The 21046-nt window shown below is 41.8% G+C and overlaps 6 protein-coding genes across 6 annotated transcripts; 3 read left to right on the plus strand and 3 right to left on the minus strand.

The window, feature by feature from the left end:
* Nucleotides 1–630: 630 nt before the first annotated feature.
* On the minus strand, nucleotides 631–883 carry SS1G_05709 (predicted protein; the record flags this gene model as incomplete). The annotated part of the gene is made up of 2 exons (XM_001592738.1): nucleotides 631–827; nucleotides 856–883. The coding sequence occupies 2 exons, from the start codon at nucleotides 881–883 to the stop codon at nucleotides 631–633; spliced, it is 225 nt and encodes a 74-aa protein (XP_001592788.1).
* A 1500-nt stretch (nucleotides 884–2383) lies between these two features.
* SS1G_05710 (predicted protein) lies at nucleotides 2384–3725 on the minus strand (the record flags this gene model as incomplete). The annotated part of the gene is made up of 3 exons (XM_001592739.1): nucleotides 2384–2409; nucleotides 2544–2872; nucleotides 3655–3725. The coding sequence occupies 3 exons, from the start codon at nucleotides 3723–3725 to the stop codon at nucleotides 2384–2386; spliced, it is 426 nt and encodes a 141-aa protein (XP_001592789.1).
* A 1147-nt stretch (nucleotides 3726–4872) lies between these two features.
* SS1G_05711 (hypothetical protein) lies at nucleotides 4873–6585 on the plus strand (the record flags this gene model as incomplete). The annotated part of the gene is made up of 5 exons (XM_001592740.1): nucleotides 4873–4982; nucleotides 5122–5252; nucleotides 5327–5597; nucleotides 5682–5848; nucleotides 5897–6585. The coding sequence occupies 5 exons, from the start codon at nucleotides 4873–4875 to the stop codon at nucleotides 6583–6585; spliced, it is 1368 nt and encodes a 455-aa protein (XP_001592790.1).
* Nucleotides 6586–8039: 1454 nt separating this feature from the next.
* Nucleotides 8040–16139, plus strand: SS1G_05712 (hypothetical protein; the record flags this gene model as incomplete). Its single annotated transcript, XM_001592741.1, has 6 exons — nucleotides 8040–8185; nucleotides 8329–9799; nucleotides 10384–10423; nucleotides 10702–15216; nucleotides 15367–15738; nucleotides 16057–16139. 6 exons carry the CDS (start codon nucleotides 8040–8042, stop codon nucleotides 16137–16139), a joined length of 6627 nt encoding a protein of 2208 aa, XP_001592791.1.
* Nucleotides 16140–17712: 1573 nt separating this feature from the next.
* SS1G_05713 (predicted protein) lies at nucleotides 17713–18134 on the plus strand (the record flags this gene model as incomplete). The annotated part of the gene is made up of 2 exons (XM_001592742.1): nucleotides 17713–17891; nucleotides 18056–18134. The coding sequence occupies 2 exons, from the start codon at nucleotides 17713–17715 to the stop codon at nucleotides 18132–18134; spliced, it is 258 nt and encodes an 85-aa protein (XP_001592792.1).
* A 1133-nt stretch (nucleotides 18135–19267) lies between these two features.
* On the minus strand, nucleotides 19268–20695 carry SS1G_05714 (hypothetical protein; the record flags this gene model as incomplete). The annotated part of the gene is made up of 5 exons (XM_001592743.1): nucleotides 19268–19630; nucleotides 19684–20091; nucleotides 20144–20367; nucleotides 20438–20505; nucleotides 20562–20695. The coding sequence occupies 5 exons, from the start codon at nucleotides 20693–20695 to the stop codon at nucleotides 19268–19270; spliced, it is 1197 nt and encodes a 398-aa protein (XP_001592793.1).
* Nucleotides 20696–21046: the final 351 nt, after the last annotated feature.

Below are 21046 nucleotides of genomic sequence, written 5' to 3' on the forward strand. Positions count from 1 at the left end.
GTTGTACCTCACACTTCCCAGATACCTTTAATTCAAATCCCCGCCAAATACAACACAAATAAAATAATGTCTCTCGATCTCACTCGTATCAATTTGATGCACGTAGATCGAAAGGAAGAAAAGTTTCAAAACCTCCGAAAGTCATAAAACAAGGCTGACTTGGCCTCTCCTTGTCTCAAACTCTCAATTCGAGCGCTTGTGGATCAGTGGATCTGCTTGGTTTGATGGAAAATTGGAGATGCTAACTACCGTGAGTACCAAGACCAAGTACTCCACAAATTGGTAAATCAGTGGGTCGTGAACACGAAGTCGTGAAGTCTCGTTTTAATCGTTTTGACTTGGATGTATATGATGCGATTGGATGGAGGGGATGGGAATACTTTATCGATAGAATGTTCTGTACTCTGTGGATAGAGAGGGATTATTGTTTGATAACTCTAGTTTCAATATCTTTCGATCTTGATAGGGGATCTGAGAATACAGCTCCAAACCTGTATTCTCTTAAAGCCGGCCGAAGAACCTAGTTATCTCGTCTTTGTTTGTGCTCGGTGGTGGTTCTGCAACTATGGTCTCAACTTGGACATCGTACGAGTGTATCACCCTTCTCTAGATGAGATGTGGATTGGAAGCCTAATCCATATTCTGGAACGGAAGTTGGTTTACGGCAAATCCTCGCATAGAAGAAGACAAGTGTACCATGCTGATTTGGTAACGAAGAAGAGTGAACAAGACAAGCCAGTGCTGTATCGAGTTTTTCAAACAATTACGCCGTCGAACCAGAGTACTAGCCTTTGGGAGTTGGAAGAAGTCTCTCCCATCTGTCTTAGCTATGAAGGGTGCAATTTCGGTACATACCATCCCATCTGCTCAATACCTTTGACATAGCAAACGCTTTACGGTGATACATATACAATTGGGAGTATCTACCGTTCCATAGTGATTTTTCAGGTGGCACTTTCTCCTAGTGGTGAACTGGAAAAAATTTCATTATTTTATCGTGCCAATTTAAGAATTACTTAGGGGTATAGACGGCGACTTTACATGTAGAAAGGAGACAACGATTCCTGATGGAAGTTCTAAATCAAGCCCAATAATACTACTAGTGTATCATTATTAGGAAGATTTTCGAAAGTTTATCTCTGTATGATATTAATGGCTGTACTTTGTGATTTGTAGCCACCACTATAGGAAGCTAGATGCTTTGCGAAAAGGTCAGAACGACTGAAACATAGGCATTTGAACTCTCATATGATTTAATCTGCCTAATCATTTCGAATGAATCGAGAGTGTCTCTAAGTTATCGGGTCGTTTCCAGAGTTGCCGAAGGATTTGAATCATTTGATAAACCAAAAGCGTATCTGCCCCAACGGTTTAGGATACTATACCCCGTTCCTAGCATATACTCTACCATCATATACTTCCCGTATAATGTCCTTCGTATCTTCGCGTCATCAATCGGAAGCCTACACATTTATCAGCCTCGAGATAGCTGCTCCCAATAATTTGAGAACCCCTGTGAGAGTATTCGGGGTCTGAATTTTATATGTAGAACGATGCTGTCAGGGCTATTAATAGTATATCTATCATCATCAACTTTAGCTATAGACCTTATCTCCTCCTTATCGATGAGCAAGTAAAAAAACGACGTTGTTCTAGCGAATATTGCCAGTCAAATCTAAAAGTTGAATGGACAAAGCTGCGAATTAGCTAAGCTCCCAGTCAATCGTCACACACTACTTTTGTATGAAGATACTTGGTATGCTATTTCCAACAACAGTTCCTACATAATGGCCTTGGGTTTCCTTCTTGACAAGTTACTGTGTCCTGTTATACAAAATGAATGAATAAATACATCTTTCGGCGTAGTAGATGACCAGATTCACAAATATTCGCTTCATTATCAATCCAAGGTATAAAGAACACGCCGATTTCCTCGCATCAATAATGTATTTTAGCACCTTCAATCCTAATTACAAATCTTACAGAATAATTTTATCGAAGCAAATGATGATGCTATCCTCTCCGATCCTCTAAATGCCAACTTCAATCCAAGTTTGAGTAATAAAAATCGAAGGACTGAGAGTATCTACTGATACTCAAGGCGCCATCACTGAAACTCCTCCTTCTTCTCAATCACACGCGCATAATTATATCCAGTACGTAATGTATCTGAATAGTTGTATACTGCTGGACATATACACATTATCTGGATAGTGCAGGTATGATACTGGAGTTTTATTCCTTGAACGTTGGTGCTTTACAACATATTCAACAATTTGGATCGTGGTCCAACGAAGAAAAGTCTTCGAACTATTCAGCTTAATCAATCATTCAGCTTCCTGATACATTGAATCGCTTTCAAGTAGATATAATTTCAACATACTTAATCAGTCTGAGTATTCAAACTATCTAGAGGTAGTGAATGTTTCTAAATATATAATCCCTTTTGAATACTAAAAGTTTGCTTTGGGGCTGCTGATCCGGATTGTTGAACATTCTGGGACGTCATCTTAACATAATTATCTCGGAGGAATAAAACAAACCAAGCTGCAGCAACCAAACCTCGTTCATGAATGTTTCTTTGGCATATCCGTGGTCTGGACTTGACAAAATGATAGTCGATTTTGTGATAAATAATGCAGCGTCCTTTTCTTCCAAGAAATATGACAGTCCCTTCATATGTTTAGGGGTCACATAGACTGCGAGCATTACGCTTAAGAAAGTGTGCCGGTAGAACAGTTGGATTGCCATTGCTTGGAAGCAGGTGCTAGAGCATACCGTCTTGGAGGTCAAGTGGTAGATGGACTTCTGTATTTCTGGAACGGGTACCTGCAGGGTGGATCGTTGTTCTGGTAGATAATCCATGGAAAATCTGTTTATAGGTTGGATAATTGAAAAATCTGAATAGATGGTTTGTGGAATGGGTTATTTGTAAATAACCTGCAGAGCAGACGGGAGCTTTAATAGATAATCTATAAGGCGGATCATCCATGGATATCTGCGGACTGCGGGTTATTTCTGTGCAGCGTATCTGTACCTGATGCATCTTCCTATCTCTGAATCTCCGATACCATTCCTCTTCTGAACCTGTTCCCTCCTCCGCCCAATTTAAGATTTACATGTTGATGAGTGTGAATCGTCGGGCATATATGCTTCGGAGACGGTGTTCTGTGATCGTGGATGTGGATATGTAAACAGGATCGTGCCCTGCCACCGACAGAAAACCCCGATGAACAAGGAAGTTATCTTGCTAGGAGAGAAGGTCGAGGAACTGCTTCCACATACACATCTGGAAATGTTGTAGGGTATGAAGTAGAAGGCGGCGGCACAGAAATATGCAAGAAGTTATCCGAATACAATCATGTGAAATGCATCAATCGATGCCAAATAGACGGAATTCCTTTCCTTGGATCGGAAAAATGAGCATTTTTATGGAATATGACACCAGAAAAATTCGAGTAACAGCAGACACCAACTTTTGGAGCTCCTATAATATCAAACATATCCTTATCCACCAGCTAGCCAGATTCATCAACCAGAGACATTACAGATTTCCTGACCTCCATAGAACTTAGCTCCTTAGTCACCACGATACTAATCGCCGAAACAGATATCTAAGCAATCCATCCTGTGTAGTTCCATATCTCAACTCACTGCATGAGGTAAAAAGCTATTCCCCGAGAAGATGAAAATCCAAGACTCCGGATTGGACCCTCAGAAGTCATAGTTTTTAAGATTGTCCGACTTTCCAACTCCGAGGAATATTCCGCTCGCTCCTATTTCGTACAGCGGGTCCCGCTCTGCTAGGAATCAGTCCGAATATTGGGTTGGCTTACAAACTCATCAACACGACGCCGAAACACGCTAAACCTATTTCAATCTTTAACTTTTTTCGGGCCCGATGCAAATGTGGATTCCGAACCGTCCATTTCAATTGATTCTTTCAATCAGATAATCTCAAGTCCATCGGGAATAGGAAATTAGAAATAAGCTTATTTGTAATGGATATATGTGTTCTGGAAAAGAATGGATTATTCAGCGGAATATGGTGACCGAAAGAGTACTTCCTAAATCTATGGGGGTTAATTCGTCTAGACCCCTTTCTACCACGATGGAAATACTCTCTACCAAGCTAACTCGTAGTCTACGGAATTCAACTTGTGAAGATCAGTGCTTCAAGGACTGAATGAAGGTACCCACTCCACCTTCTGGGGTAGATGATGTGGAGAATAATATGAGTATTATAGTAGAACCCCGTTACATCGTATATAGAAAATCAAGCTACTCCTACTCAATCCGACATATCAAGTTTCAAGTTCTGAAATATTGATAAATTTGTATTCTTATGATCAATTTCACTCTCTAGTTTCAAAATTTCAACTTCATTTCTCAGAATTTTGTAAATTAATGTTATTATCAAAAATGTTAAAACACTTGTGACGGAAACCCCTGCTTTCCTCCCACCCTTATTATATAAGAAACCTCAGGTACATTAACCATGTCCACACATGATACGATTACTCGGGATTAGTATACGATTTAGGTGACCTGAGGATCAGATCCGGACAAGTACTAGGTATCAATGGTTATCGGTAAAGTAAGATCATTGGAGGGATAAATATGACTTCTTTTTGCCTAGCCATTGCGGCTAGGCCATTCATTTGTGTATATATAGAGTAGCTATCCCCATCTACAGGTGCTCTTCACCTGTAGATTCTAAGTTAAATACAATTGCTGGTCTATAAACACCCTTTTGGTCACAACACTCTTCAAGTTGATACTTTAATATCAAAATTATACAATTTTTTTTTGATATAGACAAAATACCAAATATTCCGATATCCACATATAAGAAATAGGATTTTATGAAAAATGTCCGGTATAAAAATGTCCGGTACAAAAATACCCAGTTTAATGTCCAGTGTAAAAATTACCGGCATCAAAATGACCGGCATAACAGGGTTCTGTTGTACTGTGGGGATGTTGGTTGAGCCAGCATCATCACATCAATATACATGATAGTATTTAAAGATATTTCAAGTCCTCGATGAATTCCACAATATCACTTTGAACATTACTCTTTTCTGCTCTTCATTTCTCACTCAGTTCATATCTCGCCAGCAATATTACATCACGCACTATCAACATCATCATCAACATCAACATCATGCAATCTTTCAAGACTAAAGTTGAATCCGCGCTAGACGCTCGCAGTCTTCCCGGTGTCGTCACCGTCGCTAGCAACGCATCAGGTACAGTATTCTACGCCGCCATACCAAATGGCCATATTTGTATAAGTAAGTAAGCTTACTCACAATCGCAATAGGTTCATTTTCCTACACGGAAGCCCATGGTCTCCATTCATTCAAGGATGGAGCATCTGCGCCCTTAAAAACGGATGCTATTTTCTGGATCGCTTCTTGCACTAAATTGTTGACTGCAATCTCTGCCTTGCAATGTGTTTCGCGCGGTCAATTGTCACTCGATGAAGATGTCTCTGGAATTTTACCCGAGCTGAAAGACTTGGAGATTCTTGAGGGTTTTGATGAGCCTGGTGCTCCAAAATTAGTAAAGGCGACGAAGTATATCACGCTTCGGTAGGTCATCTTATACATGTCTTCCTTTCTAAAGCTTCATATTTGTATTGAATGAATTGTACCGAATCTAACATTCATTTCTAGACATCTTCTCACTCATACTTCGGGCCTCGCATACGATGCCTTCACACCCGAACTCATGCGCTGGAGAGCATCACGTGGAGAAACACCCAGTCTATCCGCTGGTAGCATAGCATCACGCTACAGAACCCCTCTGATGTTCGAACCCGGCTCCGGGTGGGCGTATTCTAGTTCGTAAAGCCCTTCACTCATCACCGAAGATTACTAACAAAATCTAGCCGGACTCGATTGGGCAGGCCAAATGATCGAACGAGTTAGTAAGATGTCGCTTGAAGAATACATGCAAAAACACATCATGGAACCCCTGGGTATCAGCGATTTCACTTTCCACATTGAAAATCATCCTTCGCTGCTCGCACGCTTGGTTGACATGACTATTCGCGACGGAATAGCAACATCTATCAATCCCGGCGGAGCAATAATAAACTCCGAGGATAAAATATGGACACAGGATCAAGTGGATGATTGTGGTGGAGTGGGTGGATACATAAGCATGCCATCCTACCAGAAAATTCTACACAGCATCACAGTTTCGGATGGAAAACTTCTAGATGCAGATATGAATGATGCGTTATTTCGCGGACAATTGACAGATGCGCAGTTGCAAATTGTACATGGAGCTTTGCAAATTGATCAGCTCAAGAGAATTATGGCGCCGGGACTGCCAAAGACAACAAAGGTTGATTATGCGTTGGGGGGTATGATCATGAGGGAGGATATGGAGGGACGAAGGAGAAAGGGGACGATGCATTGGGGCGGGCTTCCGCATTTGGTGTGGTGGATGGATCGGGAAGCGGGGATTTCTGGGGTTTATGGAAGCCAGTTGTTTCCCCCTGGAGATGGACCGCTTGGAGATATGTTTGAGGCTTTTGAGAGGGCTGTTTATGAGGAGGTTGCGGGCTTGTAGTTTTTGAATTTTGCTTGGTTAAGTGTATTGTAGATTTCCTATGTTCGTAAATATAGAAGTTACTCTTTTAAATTTGAGAATTTAATCTGCCTTCGTTTCTTCTACTCCTGGACCCGTAGTCAATAGTAGTGACGGATGGAGTTTGGATTGATGAATCGTTCTTCGCCTCGTTCATATATACCTTTATTAGATGTTTGTTTAAAGAGGACTTATCTTATGATGTTCAATTGCTATCGGTGTTTGTATGAGTGGATATGCAGAAGCAACGAGTATGGATAAATGGGATTTATATTCGAGAGTCTTGAGATAATGTGACTTCGATAGCTACTTATTTATATGAATGCTGTATAGACATAATATATAGAATTGATAGGTATAATTTAATATCAGATAGGTAGATGACTTAAATCAAGAAGCGTGATTGAACCCGTGCCTAAGGCAACACTAGCATAAGGTTATCCACGGTTTTAAATAATAGAATGGAACATCTGATTCCACGAACATGTGTTTTGGGGATGATAGGATTATGTTATATCCCTCACCACTAAGTCGTCTTCAGAAAACCAATAAAATATAAGGCAGAAAAAGGATAACACTACTTTAGGGTATTTGTGGGATTGTGAGACCCAATTAAAGAAAAATCTGTACTCCGTGCTGCTGAATTGTTTATGTCGGTGGGCCTGCTTGAGTGTCGATCAGTGCCAGTGTGTACAGCCGGAAGCTATTCTCCGGGAATTATGAGAAAGCTGAAGGCTTGTGAGTATAGTCAGTATTGAGTTGGATCTTGAATTTGATATGCTCTGAATAAAGGATGGATGGATGACTTCAAATAAATAGTTGGCCGTATTGATGAGATTTTAAGTATGAACTAGATACATTGTGAAAGAACTTAAAACGGTTTTTGTAAGACTACAATATAATAAATAAGTTCTATTAATGAGGGGTTGATTCACACACCAAACAACACCCTTGTTCCTCTATATAGTTGATTTTCTCGAATAAAAAATGATCCCTTGGTTATCATATCCCTGTTTTTATTATCCACCTGCAGTGATTATTAGTGATTCTGCCCTCCTGCTTTTCTGCACATTCCGCTCATTCTGCCCTTTCTGTACTCCCTTGGGCAACTACCTAACATCGTAGCATGACGTAGGTTGAAGCCGATTTAAGCACTAAACCACTTCCAAACAGGCGCATCAACAACCATCCCCCCCATGTTCCATCTCTAACAAGCCAGAAACTCCGTCCCAAATAATATCGATCTCCTCCGATATTGAAGATTTCAGCCCTATACTCTCCCCCAGAGATCGATATCCCATACCCCCTCCCCCCGGTGAAACATATGCGAAAAGTCATCTTATCAATCTAATCGGAATTTCAAACCCTGATATTTATAAACTGGGCGATGACAAAAAGTGGATGAGCCTTCTCGTTCTAGGCCACTGAAAAGAAATATGGAGGGAAATGTTTCCGTGGGGGATGAATTCAAATTTGATGGTGTTTTGGATCCGCCCCCGAGAATTTTCGAGAGGCTCTCCCAAATTGCTGGTTACACTTGGGATGAATCAAAAGAACCTTTTCACTCTAGCTATGATAACTGGTAAGTTTCTGCATCTTGCTACATTTCGCGGGTGAGGGCAGAGGCAGACACAGTTCGAGGCACATGGGCACATGAACATATGTGCAGATGCAAATAGCTGGTTATGTTTGCGGTAGAGAAACTAATAAGGAATCTATAAATAGGCAGGTCAATGGAACTAAACATACATCTACCCAAAGTCGACATATTAACACAACGTCGCGCTCCGATCAAAACCCCTCCCGACCGGGAACCAGAGGTACAAGTAAGACCAGAAACGCGGACAGTGAACATGGAGGAAGCGATTCCGGTACCCTTCACGATGACGACTCCGACCAAGGCAGCATTAAGAGCGCACACACTAGTTCCAGTGGCATGCCAGTCATCGCGCGCATATCATCCCACGCTCTCAGAGAAGAGAGGGCCTTCCATATATGCCAAAATGTAATAAGGTCAGTGGATCCGGACGGCAATCACATTATAAAGCCGGTAGATCTGGTGAGGTTACCGACGCAACAAGGTGATAAAGGTTTTAATGTGGTTTGCATTTTCGAGCATCCGGGTAACAACTACTTGCAAAAAATGGTGGATTACGGGCCGGCTTGGTACAAGGGAAGGAAGGTTGGGAATAGGCATGAGGCATTTCGGAATGATTCATTCTCGCCGGGTGATGTGGTACCGTTGCAAACGTTTTTGGACTTTGCCGTGGGAGCCACGGAGTGCTTGGAAATTCTTCACCATGGTCAGAGGCCTCTTGTACATGGAGAAATAAGGGGAGATGCTTTTCATATGAATGTGGAAACAGGTCGGGTCAAGTTAATCAACTTTGGTTCAGGATTGCGAACTTTCGAACATGGCCTCACAAGTACGGGATGGTCGACATTGTCGAAAGAGTTAGGCGCGAAGAACAAACTTACATTCATGTCACCAGAACAGACGGGCCGCATGCCTGCTGAACCTGATAGTCGCACGGATATTTACTCCCTTGGAATATTGTTTTGGACTATGCTCACCCAACAGGCTGCTTTCGAAGGGGAAACTCCAATGGATATTATACAAGGTGTTCTAGGGCGACGTCTTCCGTTGGTCTCTAGTGTCAGACTAGATATTCCCGACGTCATTAGCAAAATCATCCAGAAGATGACAGCCAAAAACATCAGTGAAAGATATCACAGTGTCAGTGGCTTGCGATACGACCTTGTAGAAGTACGGAGGCTCTTGGGAGCAGGAGACTCTGTTGCCTTGAAAAATTGGCGTATTGCCACGAAAGACGTTTCTTCATTTTTCATACTCCCCTCTATTATGATAGGAAGGTCGAGCGAGCATGATGAAGTAGTTAAAATTATCGACAAGGTTTCTAGACGTCATATCACGTCGCAGCGACAGGATCAAAGCAGCTTATCTTCTAGCTCCAGCTTATCTGATGGACGCCTTGATTCCTTCGACGCGGCTATGGGCGGGGGAGACTTCTCCAGTGAAGAGAATACAAGTTCTGCCGAGGGAAGGTCAAATTCGTTTAGTACTAACAATATGTTATTCCCATCGGAATACAGAAGTCATAGGAGTAACTCGAGTCAATTCCGATCTCCGGGAAATTCCCAAGAGAATTTTTTGGACGAATCTAATCGTTCAAATGTGAGTTTCAAACCTTGGGAGAAGAACAGCTCATTATTGTCTTTGGATCCAAAAAGTCCTACAGACAGTATCAATGGCGAAAGCCAAGCTAAATCGATGTCCGATGGAGTTGGAAGCCTGACCAGTACCCGAAACGCCACCAAATTCCGGCGAAAAGGTAGATGTGAGGTTATAAGCATAGCAGGAGCAGCTGGGCTGGGGAAGAGCTGCCTTGTGCAATCAGTTCATATCGAGGCAAGGCGACGGGGATATTTCGCGAGCTCAAAATTCGATTCGGCTAAACGAACACCCTTCGGACCGGTGCTTAAACTATTATCAAGTCTCTTTAAGCAAGTCTTCTCTGAGAGTAATACCGATACACCGTTTCATTCAATTCTGAAGCAGTACGTTAGGCCTGCGTGGCCACTGCTCCACAAAGTGTTAGGACTACCTGAATTTTTGATCGGTCCCATGTCGACCGCCAATTCGTCTTCTGGGCAATTATCTCAAGGGTACAATAAAAGCCTCAGGGCAGAATTCAAACGCCGTGACTCTTCACCCTCGAGCCAAGGTAGTCTTTACAATCTCACGCTTGGCTCCCAAAGTTCCCAGGATTTTCTTCGAGCAGGCTCCTCAACGAAATCCGTACGGCTGATGAACACATTCTTGGATGTCCTTCGAGTTTTCGCCCAACACAAATTCATCTGCTTTTGCCTAGATGATCTACAGTTTGCAGACGACGAATCCTTAGACCTGATATCCCAAATCATATCGGCACGAATGAAAATGGTTATTATTGTAACTCATCGTCCCGAAGAAACTCTACCTGAAAGAATCAAGGGGATATTAGACCCCCCGGGCGATGAGGGTATCAGTTTGCATGCCCGCACTTTTGGAAAACGGAACTCGCTAACCTCATCTAGGACATGTTAAGCACAATGGCGTTGGAATCACTCGAATTGTGCTCAAGCCGTTGAATGAAGACGACATTTTAGAGTATATTTCGGCCACTCTTTGCCGGCCCAAGAATGAGATAATTCCCTTGTGCGCAGTGATACAATCGAAGACGGCTGGCAATCCCTTCTACATTCGCGAGATGTTAGATAGTTGTCACAGGAAACAATGTATATGGTATGACTACAAGGATAATCTTTGGAAGTACGATCTCGATAGGATTTTCAAGTACTTCGAAACCAAGAATTACAATGAGGTACTAAACACCGAGTTTGTCACAAGCCGTTTGAATGAATTACCTCCAGCTTCGAGGTCCATTCTTGCCTGGGCCTCCCTCGTGGGAACGACGTTTTCATTTGAACTCATTCAAAGACTTATGAGTGGCGAGTTTGATTCCGAGGATAACATGATTGGATGTGTACCAGATGGGCACTATTGTTTGTCACATACTCAACAAGACGCCATTGGTGGGCTTCAAGCTGCTATTCAGGCTTATATAATTGTCGCAACACAGGACGACGATCGATTCCGTTTTGCACACGATCGCTACATCCAAGCTGCGTCGTCATTAAGGGAGTGCAATGGCCCCACGATGCACTTCATCATTGCACAGACGCTTATGAAATACTACAGTGCTGATGAGCGATCTCGAGATGTGACGGCATCACACATCTGTGAATGTGTGGATGTTATTGTTGAAAAAGTACTACACAGACATTCTTTCAGGAAATTACTCTTCGAGTGCGCCACGATTGCTGCTGAGAGTGGAGCTAGACCGACTGCAGCTAGATTTTACGCTGTATGCTTTCGCTTGTTGCAAAAAGATCCATGGAATGACAACAAACCAGACTGCTACTATGACGAGACACTTCAACTCTATACTCGAGCTGCGGAATGCTATCTATATATGGGACACTATCAGGAAACGAAACGAGTATTGGCAATCATCTTCGAAAATGCACAAACTCCGGTGGATAAATCTCCGGCTTGGGTGCTTCAAAGTCGTACCTTTTCACAAGAAGGTGATTCATTCAGTGCGTTTGAGGCACTGAAACAATGTTTGGCAGCTTTAAATATTGAGGTGGACGAAAAACCCAGTTTCGAGAAGTGTGACCTCGAATTTGAACGTCTCTCTTCGCAAATTCGGTCGATTGACCAGAAACTGGTTATTGATAAGCCAATGATGAAAGATTCTAATCTTGCCGCTGTTGGCGCGGTATTGGTGGAAACTATTAGTGCTGCTTTTTGGTCTGATACTTTGACATTCTACCAAATGACAATTGTCATGATTCAAACCCACCTAAAGCGGGGCAGTTTTCCTCAAGCCGGAATTGCATTTCTTCACCTGGCCACTATTGCAATCACAAGATTTAATATGATTAAATTTGCAAGTGACATGGGCAATGTCTCACTAGCCCTCATGGACAGATGGCGGGACATTTACACATTAGGTCGGGGTGGAACCATTTATTCGCTTTTCGTTGGGCATATCCATTGGCCACTCTCCCAATCAGCCGGCCAATTGGAAAGTGCACTCGAGTATACCATCCAGGCTGGTGACAGGATATCGACAATTCTTAATTTCGGTTTTGTTGGCACACTAAAGTTCTTTGCTTCAGAGAACCTGGCAGATCTTGAATCTTTCTGTACTTATGGTTGTGAGGAAGTGCCTGATTGGCAGATGGACTGTAGAGGAGGAACGATGCTCATTGTTCTTCGACAAGTATGCAGAGCGCTGCAAGGTAAGACGATAACTAGCTCTCCAACCGAGTGCCTAAATGACGCATCGCACAACTCCTTATTGTACAAAGCATGGCTGAGAAATGCTATAACCAATAGTGATCGGTCGATCATGATTTATGAAGGATTTGAGGTTGTACCACTTTTTCTCTACGGGCACTATCAAGCAGCCATCAACTTGGGTGAGACCTTTTTGGAACAAGTAGATTCGTTGTGGTCGATCCGAAACACGCGTTTCTTGATGTTCTTTCACGGCCTCTCCTTGGCTGCATCTTTATGGGTAAAAATTAAGGATCCTGTTCGATCGGCGACCAAAAACTTCAACGGCAACGTTAAATCAAGTCTTGGTGATGCATTGGAAGACACCAAGAAAAAGGTTTCATACTTCAAGAAAAAGATCGAGGATTGGCAAGTAGTTTCGGATGCCAATTATTTGGCTTGGTCGAAGTTACTTACAGCTCAGGTATCTGAAATGGAGAACGATCATGGAGGGGCACTGAGGCATTACGAAGAAGCTTTGGACCATGCTTCTTCACATGGCTTCGTTTTTGAAGAAGCCCTTGGCAATTTTCTCCTTGCAGGATTTCTCTTACGCGCTGGGTCTCGAAGGCCAGCAAAGGCTGCATTAGTAGAAACAATTATGCTTTGGAGGCAGATTGGAGCAGGTGGCATTGCTCGGCATATTGAGATGGAACACAGTCTTCTCCTGCAAGGACCTACTCGCATTCTTCGGTATTCCGAAGCTAGCACGCAAACAGATTTCGCTGGTGACTCTGCGTCTGCACCATATCATACACTCGAGGGAGATGAGAGTGACGAGCAACAACGAGCTCATACCAACGTTGCCGAAACGAAAGGCGACAGAATTGGTGCCTGGCAAGGAGGCTCAGCAAGACCTGATGCAGGATCTGGGCTTCCAGCTCTAGATATGCTAGATTTAACATCTATTCTCGAAAGCTCGCAAGTCATTTCCAGTGTGCTTCAGGTTGATGAATTGCTTAAAACCATGTGCGAAATTATATTGCAGAATTGTGGAGGCTTGGCATCACTTGCTGCAATCGTCGTCGAAGAAGATGATCCTGTTGGCTGGAGCATAGCCGCTAGTGGCAATCCAGAGAAAGGTGCTGTGGCTCATATACCCGGGCTACCATTGAATGAAACGGCATTGGTTGCTGAAGGTGTCATTCTTTATTGCACTCGATTTCGCGAAACTGTCTTCCTACCTGATCTCATAAATGATGAAAGATTTAGTAACGTTAGCCCTGCTTGGTCTGCCCGGAATCCTTTGGGAAAATCGGTCATTGCCATTCCAATCTGTCATGGCATCAAACCATTGCTTGGTGTCCTTTACCTGGAAGGCCAACCAAATGCTTTTACAGATAGGAATCTTACGGTCCTACAATTACTAGTCAACCAAATTGGCATTAGTTATTCAAATGCCTTGACCTTGAAAGAAGTGGAGAAAGTTTCGGCTTTCAACAATTCCATGGTTGATGTGCAGAGGAGGGCTTTGGCTAAAGCTTTGGAAGCAGAGACGAACGCCAACTCTGCAAAAGCGGAGGCACTTCACAATGTTAAATTAGCAGAGGAAGCCGCTAAAGCTAAATCTATCTTTCTCGCCAACGTATCACATGAATTACGTACTCCTCTAAATGGGGTGATAGGTAATTCAGAACTCCTTCGAGATAGCGACCTTCGCAAGGACCAAGCTGAGATGGCGGACTCCATTCGTGTCTCTGCCGATCTATTACTCACCGTCATTAATGATATTCTTGATTTCTCCAAGATGGAAGCTGATAAGATGAAGCTCTTCATTGTAGCATTCAATGCTGACGAGATGATACGAGAAGTTGTTCGATCCGTTTCCTATAGTAACAGAGACAAAAGGAGCTCTCGGAATGTGGAAATAATCCAGGATATCAATCTTCCACAATATCTGATATACGGAGATCCCGTTAGACTCCATCAAGTTCTTGGCAATCTCATTGGAAATAGTTTAAAGTTCACCGAGAACGGATCTATCACGGTCGGTGCTAAAACTGATTGGGAAACCAAAGATACTGTTAAATTGACGTTTTGGGTCAAAGATACTGGAATTGGCATACCAAGACAACAGCTCCTCAAATTATTTAAGCCCTTCTCTCAAGCAGACAATTCTACAGCTCGTCGTTACGGTGGATCTGGTCTCGGCCTTAGTATTTGTAAGTCACTCATACAATCCATGATGGGTGGGCAAATCGAACTTGAGAGTGTTGAAAATCAAGGCACAATTGTTTGGTTCTGTGTAACTTTCAATAAGGCCAACCCGGAGGTTTCTGCTGGGGACAGTCAAAAAGAACCCCCGCGCGAGCTTGTACATAGATCCGTCAAAGCCCCAGGAACACAACCACCTACTACCGAGTTTAATGATTTCTCACATGTCAGTCGAGAGAATTTGCGAATTTGTATTGCTGAGGATAATCCCATCAATCAAAAAATTGCGATTCAATTCATGCAAAAGTTGGGGTTCAACATCATTGATGCTTACGACAATGGTTTGGAGGCTGTAGAAGGTGTGAGGCAAAAAGCCCGAGAGGGAAATCCATACCATATTATACTCATGGATGTACAAATGCCTGTTCTTGATGGATATGAAGCGACTAAATTGTTACGCAAAGATCCAAATGATGCTGTTAGAGGTATTCTTGTCATTGCAATGACGGCATCGGCTATTCAAGGGGATCGAGAAAAGTGCTTGGCTTCTGGTATGAATGATTATTTGGCTAAACCAGTTCGCTCGGGTATTCTGAAGAAGAAATTAGACCAATATCTTCAACAGGTAAATTCCACAAAAGATATGAAGAAAAATGCTAAAATTTTACAGACCCCTCTTTCCCTTCCTAATCTCAATGCAGATGCTAAGAAAGTGGCAAAAGATGTCCTTCGGGAAGCAAAAGATGACAAGGATTTAAATGGAGCAAATGCTCCTGCACTTCCAACTGCAAAAGATGCTTTTATAGATTCTAATGAACGAAGTGCTGAATCCTCACCTTCAAATCAAACACCAACACAGAATATTTCTGGAACTGCTACACCTACGCCACTTCATCCTTATGGAAGTATCAAGGATGAACCTCATCGTTTATCAGTTTCCCAAATAGACATGGAAGATTTTAATAAGACACCCACTGGGGAAGGACATCAATTAAGCGATGGGATTTCGGGAGTACACGAGGTAAATGGAACTAGAAGATCTGCAAGGCCAAGCGAAGAATTATCACCTAAGAGTATGCCAAGGGCATGAGAAATTTTGGATGGGAGAAGTGTGAACTGAGTTTCTATATTGGCGGGCGTCAATGGAGTGATGGAGTGATGGGTTATTGATATATATGGATGGGTTGGATGGGTTGGATGGGTTTTGTGTATTATTTTGAAGATGAAGATCAATTCAATTCAATACGAATTCAATACGAATTCAATACGAATTGAATTGAATTGAATTGAATTGAGTTGAATCGAATTCGCATTAGGTTTGTTTATGGAATGGGAAATTATATCAATATTTGATGAGATGAGAGATGAGAGGGAATAAGATGAATATTTAGTTGAAGTCGATGTTGAAGTTGCTGGCGAGAGGGAGAGGGAAGGATTTGCAGATGATGCATTAGAGAATAAGGATCAAGGATGAATGATGAAGGATGAAGGATGAAGGATGAAGGATGAAGGATGAAGGATGAAGGATGAAGGATGAAGGATGAAGGATGAAGGATAATAGACAATGATGTTTATATGATAGCGGGGGCAAAAGCGAAAATGAAAGCGAAAATGAAAGCTAAAGCGAAATAGATTATTTTTTACATAAAGTAAAGCGAAGCGAAGATATAATTTTCTTATAATAATGTTAGAAAAGTGATTGAGATATTTAGTATAGTGTGTAGTGATTAGATATTTCTTTTTGTAATGTGTATATTTTAGATTTGAAATTTATTTATTTAGGACTAGTTCGCTGGCCGGGAGCATTTCACTAGGTGGTTAGTTACTTCACCCTACCCTACTCTATAATTCGTGTCGGATTTTTAACCTTACCACAGGTTTACCTGGGTATTCTTTATCCTTTACTCGATACTGTTATAATAGGGCAGGTAGGGAGGGAGGCCCTAACTCCATCCACTTTACCTGAACAAAAAACAAAGTGGTGATCGATTAGATTTGAGATTTGTGGTGATAGATCTGATGGAGTCTATAGATATATTAGAAGACCTTGACGCTTAATATTGTAGATAGCTTTGCTCAGTAGTTTTTTTTTTTAGAATTAAATCTATATCTATATCTAATTAAATCATTGTTGTTGTCTTTTGGATCTTTATAACCTAATCTAATTTTTAAGAGGTTCGATTTGTTGTATGTCCCTCTACTTAACGTTAACCCTTCGTCGTTGCTATTGAGGCCCGCCCGATAACCTCAATACAAGATAAAAACAATTGGAATCTTACAAGTTTGGAAGTATTTCCGCAAGATCTAGAACTAACGAACCAGCGGTTGGTTATCCACTTTGTAATCTCAGCACTATAGGTTACCGCACTATAAAATTTGAATTCTTTCCTTCTTTCTTTCTTGACGATTACATATACATATCTTGGTGGTTTACTTACCTACTCTTACTCAACAAAAATCAGCGCCCGCCCCGCCCACCTACCTACCAACCTTTCCACCAAAATGACAAGCCACCCCAAACCTCCGCCCTCATTATTCCCCCCATCCGACAACCTCCCCACTACTCCCTCCCTGCACCACCACCCCCTAGAATAATTCCCCTCGAAGAAATCCCCCGTATACCCAACTACCAAGACATCGCATCTACCGACTGGCTCCCTATATACAATACAATAAACGAACTCCCTACAATGAGACAGAAATCCTACAATTTCATCTATGAAATCGTACGGAATTATGTTCGTTTATGCGCCTTCTCGGAGGATTCCATCATTTGGCTTTCTGCTGGCGCTTTAGAGGATGGTGATGCTGATGGGGGATATCATCTCGACAAGAAACTTTGCAAAGACCTTTATATTTCTGATGATGCGAAATCGCTTATTATGAGATTTTGACCTTGTCCACTAGCATTAGGAGATGTACGCAATAAATTTCTTTATTGATCGGACTATATCTTCATCTTTTAATTATTTGAAGGTATGGTGATGGTGATATTATCGCGCCTATTTATCTATATAAATCTAGTCGTTTTTTTACTATTATGGATTATGGATTATGGTGATGGTGATGGTGATAGTTTGCGTCGGAGGCGCGAGTCTCCTTCGTATAATAGAGATATGGATTCTTCAGCTGATAATGAGCGCTATATACAACCTTATGAAGTCCAGTTGGCTTGGGGGGAAGATCAGGAGACACTTGTTATGATTCTTGATATGAGAGGAAGGGAGTAAGTAAGTAAGTAAGCAAGCACGTGTAATATAATACAATACAATACAATTATCTACCAAAAGAATGAATGAAATTTTTCTTCTTCTCTTCTTTTCCTAACAAGATACTAACTTACATACTTGAAGATACCATCCTCATCCTCATCCTAACCCACCCACCCAGCAGCAGCACCTCCGAACCAAATACACCCCTCTCACCTACCAACCACGCCACGCACCCAGTTTCCTCTGTAGACAATTAGATCAAATAAAAGCATTAGATATCATTTCAATACCAATACCAATACCAATACCAATACCAATACCAATACCAATTCCCCCAAGTTCAAAATCACGCCAACCCCTCCAACCCCTCCAATCCCCTCAATCACCCTATATAGATTCCACAAAAGAATGTATAGTAAGTCCTTTTTTCCTCCTTCCTCCTTCCTCTTCCCAACCCCCTCCTTCCCAACCACCCAAATAACAAATAAATAACCTTACAAAACCAAACTAAGCCAAACAAACAATTTTCTTCCTTCCTCTCTTCCTCCCTTCCTTCCTTACATACAAACACAAACACTAACAACCCCAACCAATCAATCCATGAAACTTTCCCTCAAAGGAACCTACGGATAGCCGAATAATTTTCAGCAAAGCGGATTGGAATCGGGATTGTGAGGGAGTTCGGGCGGAGGCCGAGGTTGAAGGGGAGTATGAACGATTGGGGAGACCGGGGGTGTTGAGGTGTTTGTAATTGTAATATGCTATACTATATATACTCTGCGGAGGGAGAAAGGGGGAGGAAGGATGGGGGTTGAAAGATGTATTTTTTCAAATTTACAAGGGAATTTGTGGAAAAATGAAATAGATATAAATATATATAACTTTATTATCTATAAGAATCTAATACAAAGCCAGTCATGTCATACTATGTCACTGACCTCAAGATCTTACACCATCCCTTATTTATACATACATACATACATACATACATCCCATCCATCCATCAATCCATCCATGTTCATCTACTTTCATTTCAAATATAGTAATTGCAAACGCTCCAGAAAAGAAAAAGAGGGAAAAAAAGTCCTCATCTAAAATTTGAAAAGCAGCAAGGTCATTTTGAAATGTAAATGTGCCAACAGACAAGTTCAAGCCAACTTAGCTACTATATGGTGTCATGCACCATATATGAAATGACCTGAAAGCACAACATGCATCTAAAGGCGCAGCCCATGGTAATATGTACTTTTTAAAGACATCTCAAGGTTCAATTGATCCAACCTATTGAACCATATGATATATGGATTACAATAGAATGTTATACCCCAAACTTCTCTTATTCATTATCGAAGCGAAAAGGGTGCTTCAATAATGTATCCTACAAGGAAAATTATGAGCTTCCAACGGCATTTTTGGCTGCGTTGATATATTCGCTTGCGTGAATGTCATATGAAGGAGCAAATCCACCTAGGAGGAAGAAGATGGTTGAAACAATAAGACCAAGGACGATAACTTTTCGAAGGATTGGTCGACGGGAACCGAAATCTGCCCATTGACGTCCACCTTCAGCAAGATAAGTCTTAATCTTTTCAGCTCCAAGCTTAAACCAAACCATTCCACCTAAAGCAATAGCATAACCGAAGCATTGAAGAGGGGTGATAAAAGTTCCCCAGATGATGACGGAAAGGCAGACGAGAAGAATATCCTTCAAAACACCGCAGAGGGTGAAGATGAGAACGGACGTTTTACCGATCTGAGAGATATTGTTAGTGATTAATTTTAAATTCATCAATGAATTTAGCTTACCAAAAATACAACGGAAACGTTCAACATGAATGCGCACATGGCATTTGCCAAAAGAGTCCAGAAACCAACATTGTAGAAATCACCCATGGTCATGGTTGGAATTTCCCAGAAAAGTGCGACGATAAAGTTCATAATGGCACAAACTGGAGCGAAATAGTAGAGAGATACCAATGGATCCATCTTGAACTCGGCAGAGCTGAGGAGTCTTTGAACCATGACAATCCGAATAGCTTCGAAAATGATACCACCAATTTGGAATAGAACACCAATGACAACAAAATCAATTTCTCCAATGGATGCGATAACGACACCGATGACAATGAAGGAGACGTTGAAGAGGGTTTTCATGTTGGGTTCGGCAACTCCAAGGGCCCAACTGGTGAGCAAAACTGCGACAGGAGTGGTCGCCTATAATTAAGATTTAGCATTCTGCAGCTGAATCTCTGACTTCCCAACATACCTTGAGCATCTGAATGAAAGAAACACTTAGATATAGATATGTCAAGTTTCCGCAGATTAAACTCAAACTGAAGAAGATTCCAATTGGCACAATAGCTCTCAAGTATACACGACCCGTCATCTTAACCGTCTTTCGTCCATCGAGAAGATTGGTCGTACGTGCAAGAATTTGAGTCATCAAAGTCGCAAATCCAAGATGCCATGATGTGAGGAAGATTGGGAAGTCTGCAGATCTGTTAATTGATGCTCGCAAGTAGGAATGATGAATCGCAGGAGGCGACCAAGGAGGACGTACGGAATCCGACTGTCGACAAGATCCATTTGTTGAACAGAATCACACTGGAACTGAAGAAAATCCATGTCCTTTGAGGAGGTTAGCAAGATGTCGTTTCAAATTGATGATTGGATGTTAAACTAACATAACATAAAATGCTGGGTGTACAGCAGCCTTTGGAGGCTCTGATTTCTCGGCAGCAGGGTTAACTATAGGAAGGACAGGAGAATCTGCTGATCTGGAGACCTCTCCAGAAACTCGAACTTTTTCGTCCGTCATGATTGCGATTGGTTTGTTTGTTGAATGAGTTGTTGGTGAGATGAATCTTCAAAGTTGTTGGAGATGGGAAAGTAATAGATGATTTTTGGGTACAGAATCAAGAATCACAATCTAAAGGAGTAGGGTACAGTACGTGTGTACGCGTTTTCCCTGTGTGCTTGGCACTAGATAACGATCGGAAAGGTCAAAAATCCTGATGGAGAACGATTGTGGAGAATTATGTTTTTGGTTATGCGACCGACTTTGTTGTATGAAGAGATGGAAAATTGAAAATTCGGTGTATCTAGCACACAAATAGGTAAAATGAAGAAATGAACGGAAGAAGTTGAAGGAGTTGGTAGGTAGGTATTC

This window comes from Sclerotinia sclerotiorum, genomic scaffold (genome assembly GCF_000146945.2).
Source record: "Sclerotinia sclerotiorum 1980 UF-70 scaffold_7 genomic scaffold, whole genome shotgun sequence".
In the NCBI taxonomy this organism is placed as follows: domain Eukaryota; kingdom Fungi; phylum Ascomycota; class Leotiomycetes; order Helotiales; family Sclerotiniaceae; genus Sclerotinia; species Sclerotinia sclerotiorum.